At 39.9% G+C, this 17,395-nt stretch overlaps 1 protein-coding gene across 7 annotated transcripts in view; it reads left to right on the top strand.

Moving 5' to 3' along the window:
* ARHGAP21 (Rho GTPase activating protein 21) overlaps positions 1-17,395 on the top strand; it is a 127,861-nt gene that overhangs the window by 90,463 nt on the left and 20,003 nt on the right. For 4 of the 7 annotated variants that reach the window (XM_033852448.2, XM_033852446.2, XM_033852447.2 and 1 more), the window contains 6 exons: positions 955-984; positions 2,306-4,196; positions 9,388-9,546; positions 9,691-9,793; positions 11,962-11,998; positions 14,326-14,451. In XM_033852448.2, the coding sequence (XP_033708339.1) occupies positions 955-984; positions 2,306-4,196; positions 9,388-9,546; positions 9,691-9,793; positions 11,962-11,998; positions 14,326-14,451 (2,346 nt within the window). The remainder of the gene's footprint in view (positions 1-954; positions 985-2,305; positions 4,197-9,387; positions 9,547-9,690; positions 9,794-11,961; positions 11,999-14,325; positions 14,452-17,395) is intronic. The other 3 variants (XM_019933425.3, XM_019933423.3, XM_019933427.3) reach the window with 1 other exon arrangement.

Here is a 17,395-nt window from a genome sequence, read left to right as displayed (position 1 = left end):
GGCATAAGGAATACACCACCCCTTTCAGGTGATGCTTAATAAAATTGCACAAACACGCTCTAACAATACTGTACCAGCGAGTCCACTCATCCACACACAGGTTTCCTGTCACGGAACAGTGCTGGCGCTACTACAATCAGCATTAAAAAGATAAGCTTGTTACGTCAGTGGCACATAGCCAAAATGTGTATTTTGACTGACTGTGTTCATACCTTAGAAATATTATGGCATGCATGTTTTTTTTAGCTACTGGGCTTTCATTTCTCACTGCATCCTGGTTTAGGTTCTATAATATTCTTTAGAAGTTAAAAAGAATTACTCTGGAAGTAATATTCTTTATGTCCATCCAGTAGCTATTTTCATAAGCTTAATAAAATAGGCCAAAAGGTACAGCATTGGAAGATCTTAATTTTTGAGGGAAACCCATTTGATAAAACAGCCATTCTTTCATTCCAAATCCTAGTGTACAGGCAGCTGCAGTCAGCTGACAGCTTGTGGTTATGCTCTGATTTACAGGGGAAGGAGGAGGTTGTACTATTTTAAATGCATAATAGAGCATTCGTTTTGTCATCTGGAAGCAGAGATGGAAGAAACTCAGGGGAAATGAGAGGCATCAATGTTGCTGTTGTGGAAGGGAAGCTTTGTGGCACATTATCAGACAGCAGTGCATATTGAAGAAAATATCTGTTAGGAATGCATGTCACCAGATGTATTTTGTTTTCGAGAATGGTAGACAGATCAAATAAGAACCAGATAAAAGCGTGAGAAAAAGATGCTCAGAAGGATACTGAAGTTACTCTTTATGCCTCACTGCCCTTTACTTCTCTTGGTACCTTCCAGAGGAATCAGTATAGATGTATTTTTAGGTTGCTGTTCTCCAGCATCAATATGACAACATGATTCTGTCTTTATATCAGTAAGCAGCTTCTACTATGTTTTCCTATTTTCTGCTAGCTACAATTTACAAAGGATGTCACAGCTCTGGTAAGAACTGCACAGAAGCCATTTCCTTGCTTTATAAATCATGTTTTGTAGAGATTTGTAATAAGCCAATCTATTAAAACTGTAAGTTTGCTTAGAGGAATCTCTCCGTGGTGTTAATCTTACTAATTTGCAGAATGTGTTTGTGATATATTATTTTCTTTCTTTCTTTCTTTTTATGTTTGGTTTTCTTTCGTATCCTGTGCATAATTGGTGTTAAAACATAACATCTATCTGCATCTGTATTTTTTTAATTATCTCACACTCTCTCTTCTCCTAGTACTTTGCTGTTATGTTATGTTTGTGGCTGCACCTGAGCTTTGCAAGCTGTCTAATGCAAAGAGAGGATGTGATGATAGTCTTGAATTAAGCTTGTTTGGATTAGGGGAGGGTGTGTAACATGACACCACACCTAACTGTCTCAGCTGTTGGACATAGTCCTGAATTATATCGGTTAGCTCTGTTTTATAGAGTCTTGTTACTTAATTTGTTATTTTTAAGTTGTAAAAAACATTCCTAGATAATTTCGTGAATAATTGATAAAAAATAATTGGAGCTGCATGCCTGCCTGTTAGTAATAGAGAAATGTCTCCTTATAACAGGTAAAAGAGACCAAATAAATTTGTACGATACAATTTTGCATTACCGTAAAATAAAAAAGTATAAATTATATACCAGGAAGATGAATTACCTTTTTTCATATTTTACGCCTTTAATATGTACTTAATTTCTTAAGTGTGCATATTCTCTATTTCTCCTGGCTGTTGGAGGATTTAATTTATCAAAATGGATTATTTTTAGCGACTCAGTAATCATTAATTGGCAAGACAGTGTTCAATGTAATATTTATGATAGCAGCAGTGCCTAAAGTGAAGATGTATTTGGTGAAGATTTTAAATATTTTCACCTTCACCCTGGCAAAAGATCAGAGTCTTGTTTTGCTGAGATTTATTAGGCAGCCATTTAACCTGCCAACTGCTGGGGAAAAAAATCATAAAACTCGAAAGGGGACATTTTTAGAAGCAAGTCGTCCGTATCTAATTAATGGTGGCGAGGGCAGGGCGGAGTTTGCTGCGTTTCAGGTCTATTGAGAAGATAAGCAGTTGTAATTTATATTTTTTGCAAATTCTACAATTTATTTGATTTCTGAGAGACTAGCCCTTTTCTGAATTTGTGGAGTACCCTTGCACTGTGTTTGCCTGCATGCTTTAGTGAATGCCACCCAAGGGCAGGGCACCGTAAAATAACATAGTGCATCGCAAGAATGGAAACAGGTGTTCCTTTGATGACTCTGAAGTGACCCCTTTCTCTCATCTTCATGTAGGCGTATTCTCAAGATGCCTACCTGAAGGGCAACGAAGCCTACAGCGGCAATGCCCGCAACATACCTGAACCTCCACCAGTCTGCTACCCCTGGCTGCCACCCGCCCCTCCCGCCCCGGTGCCGCCCCCTGAAACAGCTCCTCCAGACTCCTCCACGAGCAAACCGCAGACCAGTCCCCCAGTATTGACGCAGCCCGGCAGGGCCTACAGGATGGAAATACAAGTGCCTCCGTCACCACCAGAGGTGGCCAAGTCAAACACGGCAGTGTGTGTCTGCAGTGAAAGCGTAAGGACCGTCATTGTACCTTCTGAGAAGGTTATAGATTTGTTACCTAGTAGAAGCAACCACACGGTTCCCTCCCACAGAACTGAGGAAGTGAGGTATGGCAGGAACGAGCAGACCTCTTTCAAAACAGCATCAAGAACCACATCGCCACCATCCTCGATTCCCACGTCCCATCTAATCCATCAGACCGGCTCCAGGTCGTTGGAACCTTCTGGCATTTTACTTAAATCAGGCCATTACAGTGGACACTCAGAAGGACTGGCAAGCAGCAGGTCTCCAGCTGTGGATTCTCCTCCCGTATCTGTCAATCACTATTCTCCAAACTCCCATCAGCACATAGACTGGAAAAACTATAAAACTTACAAAGAGTATATTGATAACCGGCGGTTGCACATGGGTTGTCGGACAATTCAAGAAAGGTTAGATAGTTTAAGAGCAGCCTCGCAGAGCACAACAGATTATAACCAGGTGGTACTGAACCGCGCTGCCTTGCAGATACGACGTCGGAGCACCTCTCAGGACCGAGTGCCCCAGTCCGTTCAGATCCGGCAACGCAGCGTGTCTCAGGAGAGGCTGGAGGACTCTGTGTTAATGAAGTACTGTCCAAGGAGTGCATCTCAAGGAGCGCTGACATCTCCTTCTATTAGTTTTAGTAACCATAGAACTCGCTCGTGGGATTTTATCCAGGGACAGGGTGAAACCTTAGAAAACGTCCATTCTGAATGCCCACCACCCGATGTAAAGGGAGAACGAAAGCAGACTTACAAGTGGAGTGGATTTACCGAGCAGGATGATCGGCGAGGTATTTATGAAAGGCATAGGCAGCAAGAAATTCACAAATCTTTCCGAGGTTCCAATTTTACAGTGGCTCCGAGTGTTGTGAATTCTGACAACAGGCGAGTGAGTGGCAGAGGGGTGGAATTGGTGTCTCAGTTTAAAAGAATTCCAGCAGATCTGAAACCACTGCAGCCCAACAGAAATTTTCAAACTACCTGCGGAATGTCCCAGCCTCGAGGTATTTCACAAGACAGGTCACCTCTTGTGAAAGTCCGAAATAATTCTCTGAAAGCACCTACGCACGTCACAAAACCACCCTCCAGCCAGAACTCGTTTGTTTCCATCAAAGACCAAAGACCAGTAAATCACTTGCATCAAAACAGTCTCTTGAATCAGCAGACATGGTTAAGGACTGAAAGTGCCCGCGATCACCAAGTGGACACTGGGAAGCCCCCCTCTCTATCCGGAGCTTCTGTTAAGCCCGCCCCTCCGATGAGTGAGAACGCTGGCACCCCAGATTTGGAATTATCCGTCACTCAAAGGAATCAAGATTTAAATTTACAAGAGGCTGAAATTCAGCAATCAAATGCTGTAGATAATAAAGAAACTGTCATCCTAAGAGAAAAACCTCCATCTGGTCGCCAAACGCCGCAGCCTTTAAGGCATCAGTCTTACATCTTGGCAGTGAATGACCAAGAGCCCGGTTCAGACACCACTTGCTGGCTACCTAATGATGCTCGCCGCGAGGTCCATATAAAAAGAATGGAGGAGAGGAAGGCCTCAAGTACCAGTCCACCCGGTGATTCCTTGGCTTCCATCCCATTTATAGGTGAGCTCACTTAATGGTCATTGGCTAGTACGTCACATAATTAACACATCTTTTCAGCAAAGTATTTCTAGTTCAACAGGTACAGGAGTTTTACACTGTGATCTTAAAACACTTGTTCCACATTTTCTACACTCTTTTAAAACCAGAGCCATAAGCTTTTACTCTCAAAAATTATTTCTAGTATCCATTTTCCTGTTTTGTTTTTAAAGTTTACATACTCAGTACTCATTTTTAATTTTTTTTTTTTGCGGTACGCGGGCCTCTCACTGTTGCGGCCTCCCCCGTTGCGGAGCACAGGCTCCGGACGCGCAGGCTCAGCGGCCATGGCTCACAGGCCCAGCCACTCCGTGGCACGAACCCGCGTCCCCTGCATCGGCAGGCGGACTCTCAACCACTGCGGCACCAGGGAAGCCCTTTCATTTAGATTTTAATGAGACAAATCCCCACCGCCTGGGGTGGGGTCAGGAGACCCATCAGCAAACCAGATTGTGCTTAGTTGTTGATTCAGCTGAAACAAAAGCCAAGTGGAACCGCTTTGACCGCTAGTAATCAACCTTTCATTTAAACAGTGCTTTTTACTTTCTAAAGCTTATTTCTTTGTAAATTTTAACTTGTGGGCCAACTGAAAAGACCTCTTTGTTGTCACATTACTTTGTCTTAGAATCAATCCTGGACTACATGGGGGGAAATTACTTAAATTACAAGCATGTGCCCTGATCCAGAACACCTATCATGTTGACTGAGGCTTTAGTCTGCTCACATGCCCCAGGTATATTATCCACAAAGCAGCCAGTGTGTTTTTAAAAATATAAATAGGATCATTTCACTCCTGATCAGAACCCTTTTTTACTTCCCGTGTTACTCAGAATAGAACCCAGAACCCGACTGAGGTGGACAAGGCCCTCTGTGATCTGGGTCACAACCCTACTCCACCTCTCACCCCTACCTCCCGTCTTCCTGTGCACGCTGTCTTCACACACGCCAGCCTCCTAGCAGTCCTGAAACGCGCCAAGCACACCCTGCTTCAGCGCCCTGGCACCAGTTCCAAGCCTTGGAGTGCATTCCAGAGATATTCACAAGACTCGCGCGCTCTCAGTACATTTGGGCCTCTGCTCAGATACTACCTTATCAAAGCAGCCTTTCCAGACCAGCCTATCTAAAATACACACAGAACCTGACATTCTCTATCTCCTTAAGCTACTTTATTTATCTTTATACCACTTGTTTCCACTTGGCATTTGTATTTTTTGTTTATTACATGTTTCTCTGCAGAGCTAAAACATGAACTACGTGAGAGCCAGGATTTTAGATCTTTTGTTCACTTCTGTGTCCTTCATGCCTGGCATAGAGAAGGCACTCAATATTTGTCGAAATAATAGGTGAATGATAATTTTGATTTGATGGTTAAATGTGTAGCAAAACAAAACAAATTTTCATCATAATTACTATGCAGCTCTAAGATATCATATGCTAACAGGATCATCATATATGTCCTTCGTATTCTCTTCATTTAATAAATGAGAAATTTAAGCTATTGAGAGGTTAAATAACTTCCCCAAAGTCACACAGTCAGTATGCAATAGAGACTTCCCTGATTCAGCCTCATTGCAGAGCACAACTCCAGAGGGCACCATTTATACAGAATGCGTTGTGAACAGCGCCCTCTGGAGGTGTGTGATGCAAGGCTTGCTTTGAGGCCAAGGCCATACTCTCACTCAACCTGTTACCCCATAGGTTCAGGAAGAGTTTGCCATAATTTTGTAATATATTGTATTCTCTGTCAGTACTGTTTCAGACTTTTTCTCTTCTAGAGAAACTTTTTAAAGCCATTGAGCTCTTGGACTGTCAGGTGACACTGTCAGAATCAGTTTTTTAAAACAGTCCCACATAACTTATATTTTATAAATGTGGCGTATTCAAGTTGTAAACATTGCAGGGACTCTCAACCTAAATTGTGCTCATATTTGTATCTGTATCCTTAAGGCCGGCCTCAAAGAGTAGTAGATTTCCATTGTAGATGGAAATGATAGATATTTTATAGAAATTATGATTTTATGATTTTTTTTTAAACATACAAAGCCCTACAACCCATGGCTGTATTTCCCAGGCCTGTGAGATGTTACCAGAATAATGGCATTATACTTTCTTCCTACTTAGTAAGAATAATATAATGAAATTATATTGGAGTAATAATAAGTTCGCTAGTTATATCTGTTAATATTTCTAGGTACAGGAATAAATCAAAAGGTGAATTGTGCTTTTAAAGAGAAGTTTGGCTAAAATATAAAACAAAAATCTATTCTATATACATAAAGATTTAGAATAATTATTAAAATAGACCATTTTGTTTGTTTATTAAAAATAAAAATACTAATTTGTTCTGATCACATTCTACTTTAAGTACTTATTAGAGTCGCCTTAGTTCCTACTGGATGACATCTTCTGTTTTATGAATCATGACTTAAAAGTCCCCCAGCATAGAAGTGTCTTTATAATCCATTTATTTCCTGTATGCCTCCCAGGACTTTAATATATTGCATATGGTTACTCTGGTATGTCATTTGAACAGTACCAGCGGAATAGGGTAGAATACAGAACGGAGATATGAACACAGTATTGATTTTACTGTTCAGATGTAAATGCTGTCTATGGATGTAAGTGTTCTTAAGTTCCAAAATTTAATATTGAAATCCTTTTATTATTGAGCTTCAGAGTTTTATCTGACCAATGGGTATTTGTCTTTCCAATCTAGCTTTTTTTTTTTTGCGGTACGCGGGCCTCTCACTGTTACGGCCTCTCCCGTTGTGGAGCACAGGCTCAGCGGCCATGGCTCACGGGCCCAGCCACTCCGCAGCATGTGGGATCCTCCCGGACCGGGGCACGAACCCGTGTCCCCTGCATCGGCAGGCGGACCCTCAACCACTGCGCCACCAGGGAAGCCCCAATCTAGCTATTTTTAAAAATATGTGTTTTACTGGGATGACTTCAGCATTGAAATGGACTAAAAGAGACTATTTGCAATGTTTCTCAAAGTATTTTCTAGGAACACTAATTCCATTTGATAAAGGGGGAAAAACAAAGATCAGTGGTCAAATAAATTGAGAAATGCTGGGTTTTGAAAGTTAAACAAGTTTTGTCTGTCTTCACCATAGAACTCTCAGCATCATTAACATGCTCCTATATGTCGTGAATTTTCTAGACAGGATGTAGTACAATTTGTCTTAGAAGTATTTGACCATGAATCCTTTCTTTCATTTAGAGTATTTCAGTTCAGTTTAGTATACCATAAAACACACTTTGGAGAATGTTGGTCTATACTCTATGCTATTTTATGGAACATTTAAATTAAAAGGAAGAAAAGCAAAGAATTAAGGCTTGCTGTTGTATCGTCACACTACAGGGTCTTTAATAGTCCGTGAATTTAATAGTTATTTTTGTTACTTGAAAACATTATAACCAATGCAAAATAAATAAGTAAGTAAGTAAATAGGTGCCTTGGCTTTATTCCCAAAATATCACAGAATGGAGCCAATTTATTTACTTAGTTATCTGTGTAATACAGAGCTAACGAAACGTCTTGCAGAAGGAAAATTTTCCAACATTTCGTTACACATTTAATATCTAATATTCCTTTGGGGTCACAAAGACTTAGAAAAATGAAGAAAATAAACGACTTTTTTTTAAAATTAGGAATATCGGTCATTAGCAGTAATTTGTTTATGGCCACTCCCACACATACATGCTCTTGTAAAGCTTCATAGTAAGTCCTGAAAATAAATTTCAACATCTTTCACAAGTAAACACAAAACGAGTAATGAGTTCCTAAGTAATTTGTTCTATAGCAGCAGGTATTAAGGTGTATTCTCCAATCCTGATTTTCTATCTTTCTTTTTACTACTCATAACTATTAATATAAAGAAACCAGCTGTATTACCCGCATCGAGTTCCTCTCAAATTCCTTCTCCCCTCTTTTTTGCCGTACTTTTACTACTTCTTGTTCTTCTCACCCTAAAGTTGGCCAGTATGTGTGTACTTAATTAGGATTAGCCTAACTAAAATTGAATTTGATTGGTGCAGCCATGCTGGCCCTGGCATTTTAAACCAATTTAGAAGTTTTGTAGGATATAGCTTGATTACAGTGTCTCTGTAGGTAAGTTTAGCTATCTGAAATTTACCCAAAAGGGCTGGGACTGGGTGATTGGGTGACTAAATAATAATTCTGCATTTAATATTCCCTCTTCTTAGCTCAGATTCCCCAAGTTTGAATTGGCATCTTCTTACTAGATAAATTTCTGTGTTCCAAGTTTAACGAAACTGCTCACCACAGAATAATTTTAGATGTTCATTTATCTTCCTTTTGGTAGTTGGCTTTTATCCCAAAATATTTCAAATTGATCTGTAGCACACCTTATAGAATACTATGCTTATTTCCTTAGGGAAATAAAAATTTTTTAAACTTCACACTTATAAAAATTATAGAATTGTATCCCTAAAGCAGACTTTCTGGATTTTCAGCTAGTTCCTTTAGTGTTGAAAAGAGATCCAATAGTAACTACACTCTCAGCCAGATCTGTCAGTTTTTAAAATAAATGCAAACCTCAAAAGCCCCCTAAAAAATCCTTGGCTTATGAAAGCCCCAGAGTATTTCATATTCTTACATAAATTAAACAGATACTTTTATCCCTTTTGTGGATTTATTGTTGTAGTCCCCTTGAGCTAGAAGTGACCCTGATAATCCTAGTCCAATTTCTTTATAGGGAATGAATTTAATACCCTGAGGAATTAAGTGGCTTCCACGAAGTCCAGCAAGACAAGTCCTTGGCCCCCTCCCCTGCTCGGTCTTCCCATTCCTAACAGCTGGCTTATTCTGTGTGCTAAAATAAATCGTCCGAAGATGGATTTGTGACATCGGTGCCTAATAGTTATTAATTTCTTTTAAGGTAAATGTTGGATTCCTTGAAATTAGTACTTCCAGCATTTGTCAGCTGGCAAGCTGGGTCATCTTTCATACACATGCGCCTCTCACATACACACAAAGCCATGAAATCTTGCAACCTCTGGTTAACTTGTCTGACCCACATGCAGCCAAGTAACTGTGACACATTCCCGGTGGTTCTTTCAATAATGAATACTGATCACTGTTGTATTATTTTATCATTACTGACGATACCTATTTCCTCTCACCTTACAGATGAGCCTACTAGCCCCAGCATCGATCACGATATCCCACACATCCCCGCCTCTGCGGTCATCTCTGCTTCCACCTCCCAGGTACCCTCCATAGCAGCGGCCCCTCCCAGCCTCACAACGTCAGCTCCTTTAATTCGACGTCAGCTCTCTCATGACCAGGGTACGTTTCAAGGAGCGGTTATGTGAACTGTCTTATGTTCTCAGTTTTCCATTTAAAATACTGTGACACCCCCTGATCTCCTCGCCATTTAAAAAGAATCTGGAAACCACGTGCACATGTGTAAATGTTGGGTTTTGATTGCAGAATCTGTTGGACCTCCCAGCCTGGATGCCCAGCCCAGCTCAAAGACAGAACGATCAAAATCATACGATGAGGGCCTGGATGATTACAGAGAAGATGCAAAACTGTAAGTCTCAAGCGTGTTATCTTAAATACTTGTTAGTGGCTGCTCAGTATGGCCTTGACATGTAAATACTGAATTTACTGATGTCTTTTATATTTTCTAACTTTATGACATTAGAAATGCAAATAAAAAAGCAAAGTTGCGGGCTTTCCTGGTGGCGCAGTGGTTGAGAGTCCATCTGCCAATGCAGGGGACACGGGTTCGTGCCCCGGTCTGGGAAGATCCCACATGCCGCGGAGCGGCTGGGCCCGTGAGCCATGGCCGCTGAGCCTGCGCGTCCGGAGCCTGTGCTCCGCAATGGGAGAGGCCATAACAGTGAGAGGCCTGCGTACCGAAAAAAAAAAAAATCAAAGTTGTGACATGATAATACATTCAATTGAATTTTTAAAAAAATTAATGTTTAAAAATCAGTAATACACAAACATAATACAAAAATACATATAAAAATATATATATTAAATAATTACTTCTGCTTTAGGCCTTCAGTCACCCAGTTCTACTCTCAGACATAACTGTGCCATCATTTTCTTTTGTATAATTCCAGAGCTGTTCTGTGCATAAAGCCATACACGCGTTTACGTACGCTTGTATACGTCTGTGTGCTGATTGTTTGTATAAACAGATGATAGGTGCGCTACACACTGGTCTTGGAGAGCATTCAGTGCATGTATGCCTGGCTTATTCTTTTTCATGATTGTTTAATTTTCCACTGAGTAGTTATACCATAATATATTTAACTGGTGTTCTGTATTCTAACAGACGTTTAGGTTGATCAAATCTTATGCTACAACAAATAATCCTTCGGTGCCTATATTTGTACATAGTTCATTTAGCATATATGTGAGTACAGTTGGAAAAAGGATTGTTACATCAAAGGGTATGTGTATTTTTTACTTTAATATCTATTGTCAGTTGCTTTCCAACTTATTCCTCCTGAACCAGCTGCCTGAGGGGAGTCTGTGTGAGGTGTGGCCAAGGGCAGTGGCAGTGGCTAGCAGGGATTTTTCTAATGATGCAGAGTGGGATGTGTGAGCCGTTTTAGCCTTTACTCTCCCTCATTAAAAGGTATCAGTAAACAGCCACATTTCAGAGTCGCCTTCACCTTACCCCAGCTACACAGTGCTTCCTGCAAAGATGGCAGGACCGTGTGTTTCCTCCTTCATCCTCACCTCCCCTGATGCCCCATGGTGATCAGTGAGGCTCCTGTCACTGGTACCCCCTTTCCTGTTGTTCCAACAAGGAAAGCTTGGTTTTGATCTCTCAGAAAACAGTGCTCTGCAGTTTTGTTGGAGACGTGTAAGCACTGGCGCCCTCTCTCCCCGTATCCACTTTTTACTTCACTGCATTTAACCCCACTTCTTCATATGCTGTAGTTCAGATTACAGGCGTCTCCTGATGTTGTTGAAGATGAGTTTGCGTATCTATTTCTGGTTGCCTTGTTGGGGGGTGGGGGGCTCTGAGAGGAGAGGACAGCGCCATCTTCGATCACACCTTAAAATCCTAAGTTCCTTAATGAACTTTGAATTAAAACAACAAGAAAACAACTTTGTCCCATAAGGTTAAATTGTTTTTGAATAATTAATGTGGACCTGTCCTCTGAAGCCCTAAGCTTATTCAGTGTCAGCTGCTGTTCTCTGTACTGAAACATCCAGAATATGGTCAGAGGGAAGAGTGGCGGCCATGACCAGCCCTGACAATGCACTTGCTGCCGCCGTGTCCACAAGCTGGACAAGTGTGGAAGTGCCTGTCTCTATCTGACCGCTGATGGTGACCACTGACCAGTCATTATTGACAGTGTGGAAATCCGTAATAGAGCATCACACCTGTGGGTAAATAATAACATAACGGCCAATGTTCAGTCTGAGTAGCTTTTTCCTTGATACAAAAAAAAAAAGGATAAGAAAATCTCACCTTTTATTCAGAGATGGTTTTAACTTACAGTTTAAGAAAACTTCTATCATGGAATAGAAAGTTTAAGTACTTATAAAGTTTAGGTACTTATAAAACTAGCTGTTTTTCCTCATTTGCATCAAACTCTGATCATTTAACATGGTAACGATGAAATGTCAGCTTATTAATGAAAGGGTAGTTGTAATAGTCAAACTACTTTTACATCTTTAAGGTATTTTTATGCATTTACTGCAAATATTGATAGACTTCTTTTCCAACAGGTCCTTTAAGCATGTATCTAGCCTGAAGGGAATCAAGGTAGGTATTCAGTATTTTTAAAATATCGGTAAATGATAAATGTTTCTATTTACCTGAATTTACTTTAGCTCTTCATAGAGAATTATTTCTTTTATCCGTTAGGTATTTCATATTTAAATATCATAACCTCCTATTCTATAACTTTCAAGTGCATTTGGAAAATATCACTCTAAGTTGTGATTTCTAAACATATTCATCAAATATACAGCAGTTTACACACATTGTGCTGATTTTTCTTATTTTGTAAGTTTACGGACAAATATTTAACTGCCCAGCAGTATGTTTTTTTTTTCTATCCTCAACATTATTATTTCCTGCCTCCCCCCAATTCCCCCCAATACGATCCGCCCTGTCCTCTCTTGTCTATCCTTCCCTCATGCCTTTCCCTCAGTGAAACAATAAAAGCTGTTAGACAGGAATTTCCTTATTTTACCTTCTCCAAAAATACCAGGACCTTCATTTATACCCACACTTTCTGCCTTCCTTACTCTTATCTTAATAAGTATCTTTTTACGTGGCACATTATCCTATTAAGCACAAACACCCAGGTTTCTGCTTTGGATTCCATCACTTTTCACTTTCTCAAGACCCCTGTCTCTTCTGCATAATCACTCTTTCCATTGGCTCAGTCACCATCACATAGAAGCATGTTCTGTGATTTCCTGTATTTAAAAGAAAAACCTTCCTCGAATCCACGTCCCCCTCTGTTTACTGCTCCGATTTACTCTTCCATTTTTCATAGCAAAATTCTTTGGGAAAAAAATTGTTGGTAGTTTCTACTTTCCCACATCACGTCTTTCTCACCCCACACGCATCAGAATGACACTGTTCAGGCCAAGGTTACCAGTGACACTCAGGTTCCAGAACAACTGGCTGCTTGGGTTTTTCACTTACTTGACCTTTCAGGAGTATCCAGCGTAATTTCCCACTTACTTCCTGAAACACCTTCTTCTGCTGGTTTCCATTTCTGCCTCTGTGTAATATTTAAAATGTTGGAAAGTCTAGAGCTGGTTCTGACTCCCCTTTCCTCTCCACCTACCGTCATTTCCTTGGTGCTCCTACCCAGAGATCTCCCCGAGTGTATATTGCCAGCCTTGACCTCTTCCCCAAACTGAGGCTCATGTGGGCTCTTGCCCTGCACCATCACCATTTGGACGTTTAACAAGCAGTTCAAGGTTTCCATGACTAAGTAGACCTCAGGGACCGACCCCCCCAGACATGTGTATCCCTCCTTTTCCCTCATCTGTCTAAGTCCGTTTCAATTTACCCACTTGTTCAAGCACCAGGTCTAGGAATGAAGCTTGTTTTTTCTTTTCCCTTTCAAGTACCGTCCGCTCTACCTCCAGAACATACCCTGAACCTATACCTTCCTCTCTGTCTTCACTTTCGCTACTTTAGTCCCAGCTGCCACCGTCCCTCACCTGGATTCCCACAGTACCACCTCCTTTCATGGTTGTCCCTTTCAAATCCGTTCTCCAGGTAGCAAGCAGAGCAACCTTTCAGCTGTATGATCAGATGATGTTACTCCTCTGATTCATCACTTCATGGCCTCCCACACACTCCTGCCACAGCCTGAAGTACCCTGAACAATCTATAACTAGCTGTTTCTCTTACTTCCGTGGAAAAGTGAACATTTAAAATGATAACAGTGAGGGAATGCCCTCAGGGTCCATTGGTTAGGACTCTGCGCTTCCATTGCAGGGGTCACGGGTTCAATCCCTGGTTGGGGAGCTAAGATCCCACATGCCTTGATGTGGCCAAAAAAAAAATGATAACAATGAACGTACATTCAGTAGCTATATATTCTCCCTGAATTTTTCTTTCCCCTGATCTTTCGTGGTTGCCTCTTTTTAAAATGTTTTCTCCAAATTTCATCTCACATGTTCTTTCTGCAGAGAGGTCTCACCTCAGCACCACCAGTTAATAGCTGCTGCTCTGTTGTTCCTTATTGCATCTCCCTGTTTCATTCTCCGAATGGCACTAATCACAATCTGATCATTTTCTTGTTTTATTTTTCTTTCTTCTTTGCCTTTTCCCACTAAAATGTGAGCTCTTGAGAGTAGGTAAATTATACTATTTCTATTATTTTTTAGTGGTTAAAAAAATTCCTTCAGGGGACTTTAAAAAGTCCCTGATGGATACCCATTTTTTTAAAAAGCAAAACCAGAAATTTTTCTAATGTAATTGATAAAGTTAGGGTTTTTCAAAAATAGCCTTTCATTTCGAAGATTTAGTAAAAGTCTTTTTCAGCAAAACAATTTCAACATGCAAATACTTATAAAGAAAAAAGCTGACATTTGCTATGTTTTCTTTGGCCTTTTCTATAGATCACAGACAGCCAAAAGTCCTCAGAAGATTCTGGATCCCGGAAAGATTCTTCCTCAGAGGTTTTCAGCGATGCTGCCAAGGAAGGGTGGCTTCATTTCAGGCCACTTGTCACTGATAGGGGCAAGGTAGTGTGTTTTCTCAGCTACTGTGAGCGTGTGAAATGCAGGCCCTGAAAAGTAAAGCATTAAGTCTCTATACATAAAACGGTAAAATAGCCAGAATAAAGAGTGGAAAACGTTTATAAGCATCTTTCTCTACATAAAGGAAAAGTTATTTTTACAAATTCTAATCAGAGATTTAATTTTATACCTTTTTCATCCTTTATATCAATTACATATGGAATATGTTGTTTTGCGTCTTATCAGTGTAAAAGAGACATGGGAGTATTTAAGAAGGAACTCTGATTTTCTTATTAAGTAGTTTATTACCCATGGATTATTACAGAGTAGTACTTTAGGGACCAGCAGTTCTCCATATTAATAATTTAAAAATTTTTATTCAGTATCTCCCAGTTTACTCAAGTTGCCTTTATTTATTTATTTTTTTTGAGTTGTTTTTTTTTTTAACATCTTTATTGGAGTATAATTCCTTTACAATGGTGTGTTAGTTTCTGCTGTATAACAAAGTAAATCAGTTATACATGTACATATATCCCCATATCTCCTCCCTCTTGCATCTCCCTCCCACGCTCCCTATCCCCCCCTCTAGGTGGTCACAAAGCACCGAGCTGATGTCCCTGTGCTATGCGGCTGCTTCCCACTAGCTATCTATTTTACATTTGGTAGTGTATCTATGTCCATTCCACTCTTGCACTTTGTCCCAGCTTACCCTTCCCCCTCCTCATGTCCTCAAGTCCATTCATCAGAACCACTTTTTTTTTTTTTTTAAGATTCCAGATATATGTGTTAGCATACGGTATTTGTTTTTCTCTTCAAGACTTGCTTCACTCTGTATGACAGTCTCTAGGTACGTCCACCTCACTACAAATAACTCAGTTTCATTTCTTTTTATGGCTGAATAATATTCCACTGTATATATGTGCCACATCTTCTTCATCCATTCATCTGTCAGTGGACACTTAGGTTACTTCCATGTCCTGGCTATTGTAAATAGAGCTGCAGTGAACATTGTGGTACATGACTCTTTTTGAATTATGGTCTCCTCAGGGTATATGCCCAGTAGTGGGATTGCTGGGTCATATGGTAGTTCTATTTTTAGATTTTTAAGGAACCTCCATGGTGTTCTCCACAGTGGCTGTATCAATTTACATTCCCACCAACAGTGCAAGAGGGTTCCCTTTTCTCCACACCCTCTCCAGCATTTATTGTTTGTAGATTTTTTGATGACCATTCTGACTGGTGTGAGGTGAAACCTCATTGTAGTTTTGATTTGCATTTCTCTAATGATTAGTGATATTGAGCATCCTTTCATGTGTTTGTTGACAATCTGTATATCTTCTCTGGAGAAATGTCTATTTAGGTCTTCTGCCCATTTTTGGACTGGGTTGTTTGTGTGTTTTGATATTGAGTGCTTGTATATTTTGGAGATGAATCTGTTGTCAGTGGCTTCGTTTGTAAATATTTTCTCCCATTCTGAGGATTCTCTTTTCATCTTGTTTATGGTTCCCTTTGCTGTGCAAAAGCGCTTAAGTTTCATTAGGTCCCATTTGTTTATTTTTGTTTTTATTTCCATTTCTCTAGGAGGTGGATCAAAAAGGATCTTGCTGTGATTTATGTCATGGAGTGTTCTGCCTATGTTTTCCTCTAAGAATTTTATAGTGTCTGGCCTTACATTTAGGTCTTTAATACATTTTGAGTTTATTTTTGTGTATGGTGTTAGGGAGTGTTTTAATTTCATTCTTTTCATGTAGCTGTCCAGTTTTCCCAGCACCACTTATTGAAGAGGCTGTCTTTTCCCCATTGTGTATTCTTGCATCCTTTATCAAAGATAAAGTGACCATATGGGCGTGGGTTTATCTCTGGGCTTTCTATCCTGTTCCATTGATCTATATTTCTGTTTTTGTGCCAGTACCATACTGTCTTGATTACTGTAGCTTTGTAGTATAGTCTGAAGTCAGGGAGCCTGATTCCTCCAGCTCCGTTTTTCCTTCACAAAATTGCTTTGGCTATTCGGTATCTTTCGTGTTTCCATACAAATTGTGGAATTTTTTGTTCTAGTTCTGGGGAAAATGCCATTGGTAGTTTGATAGGGATTGCATTGAATCTGTAGATTGCTTTGGGTACTGTAGTCATTTTCACAATGTTGATTCTTCCAATCCAAGAATATGGTATATCTCTCCATCTGTTTGTATCATCTTTAATTTCTTTCATCAGTGTCTTACAGTTTTCTACATACAGGTCTTTTGTCTCCTTAGGTAAGTTTATTCCTAGGTATTTTATTTTTTTTTTTCAATGGTAAATGGGAGTGTTTCCTTGATATCTCTTTCAGATTTTTCATCATTGGTGTATAGGAATGCAAGAGATTTCTGTGCATTAATCTTGTATCCTGCAACTTTACCAAATTCATTGATTAGCTCTAGTAGTTTTCTGGTAGAGTCTTTAGGATTCTCTATGTATAGTATCATGTCATCTGCAAACAGTGACAGCTTTACTTCTTCTTTTCCGATTTGGATTCCTTTTATTTCTTTTTCTTCTCTTATTGCTGTGGCTAAAACTTCCAAAACTATGTTGAATAACAGTGGTGAGAGTGGGCAACCTTGTCTTGTTCCTGATCTTAGTGGAAATGGTTTTGGTGTTTCAACATCGAGAACGATGTTGGCTGTGGATTTGTCATATATAGCCTTTATTATGTTGAGGTAAGTTCCCTCTATGCCTGCTTTCTGGAGGGTTTTTTTTTTATCATAAATGGATGTTGAATTTTGTCAGAAGTGTTTTCTGCATCTATTGAGATGATCATATGGTTTTTCTCCTTCAATCTGTTAATATTGTTTATCACATTGATTGATTTGCATATATTGAAGAATCCTTGCATCCCTGGGATAAACTCTGTTTGATTGTGGTGTATGATCCTTTTAATGTGCTGTTGGATTCTGTTTGCTAGTATTTTCCT

Source organism: Tursiops truncatus, chromosome 2 (genome assembly GCF_011762595.2).
Source record: "Tursiops truncatus isolate mTurTru1 chromosome 2, mTurTru1.mat.Y, whole genome shotgun sequence".
Lineage (NCBI taxonomy): Eukaryota > Metazoa > Chordata > Mammalia > Artiodactyla > Delphinidae > Tursiops > Tursiops truncatus.
Note: the sequence above shows the minus strand (reverse complement) of the source record. Positions and strands in the feature narration are given on the sequence as shown.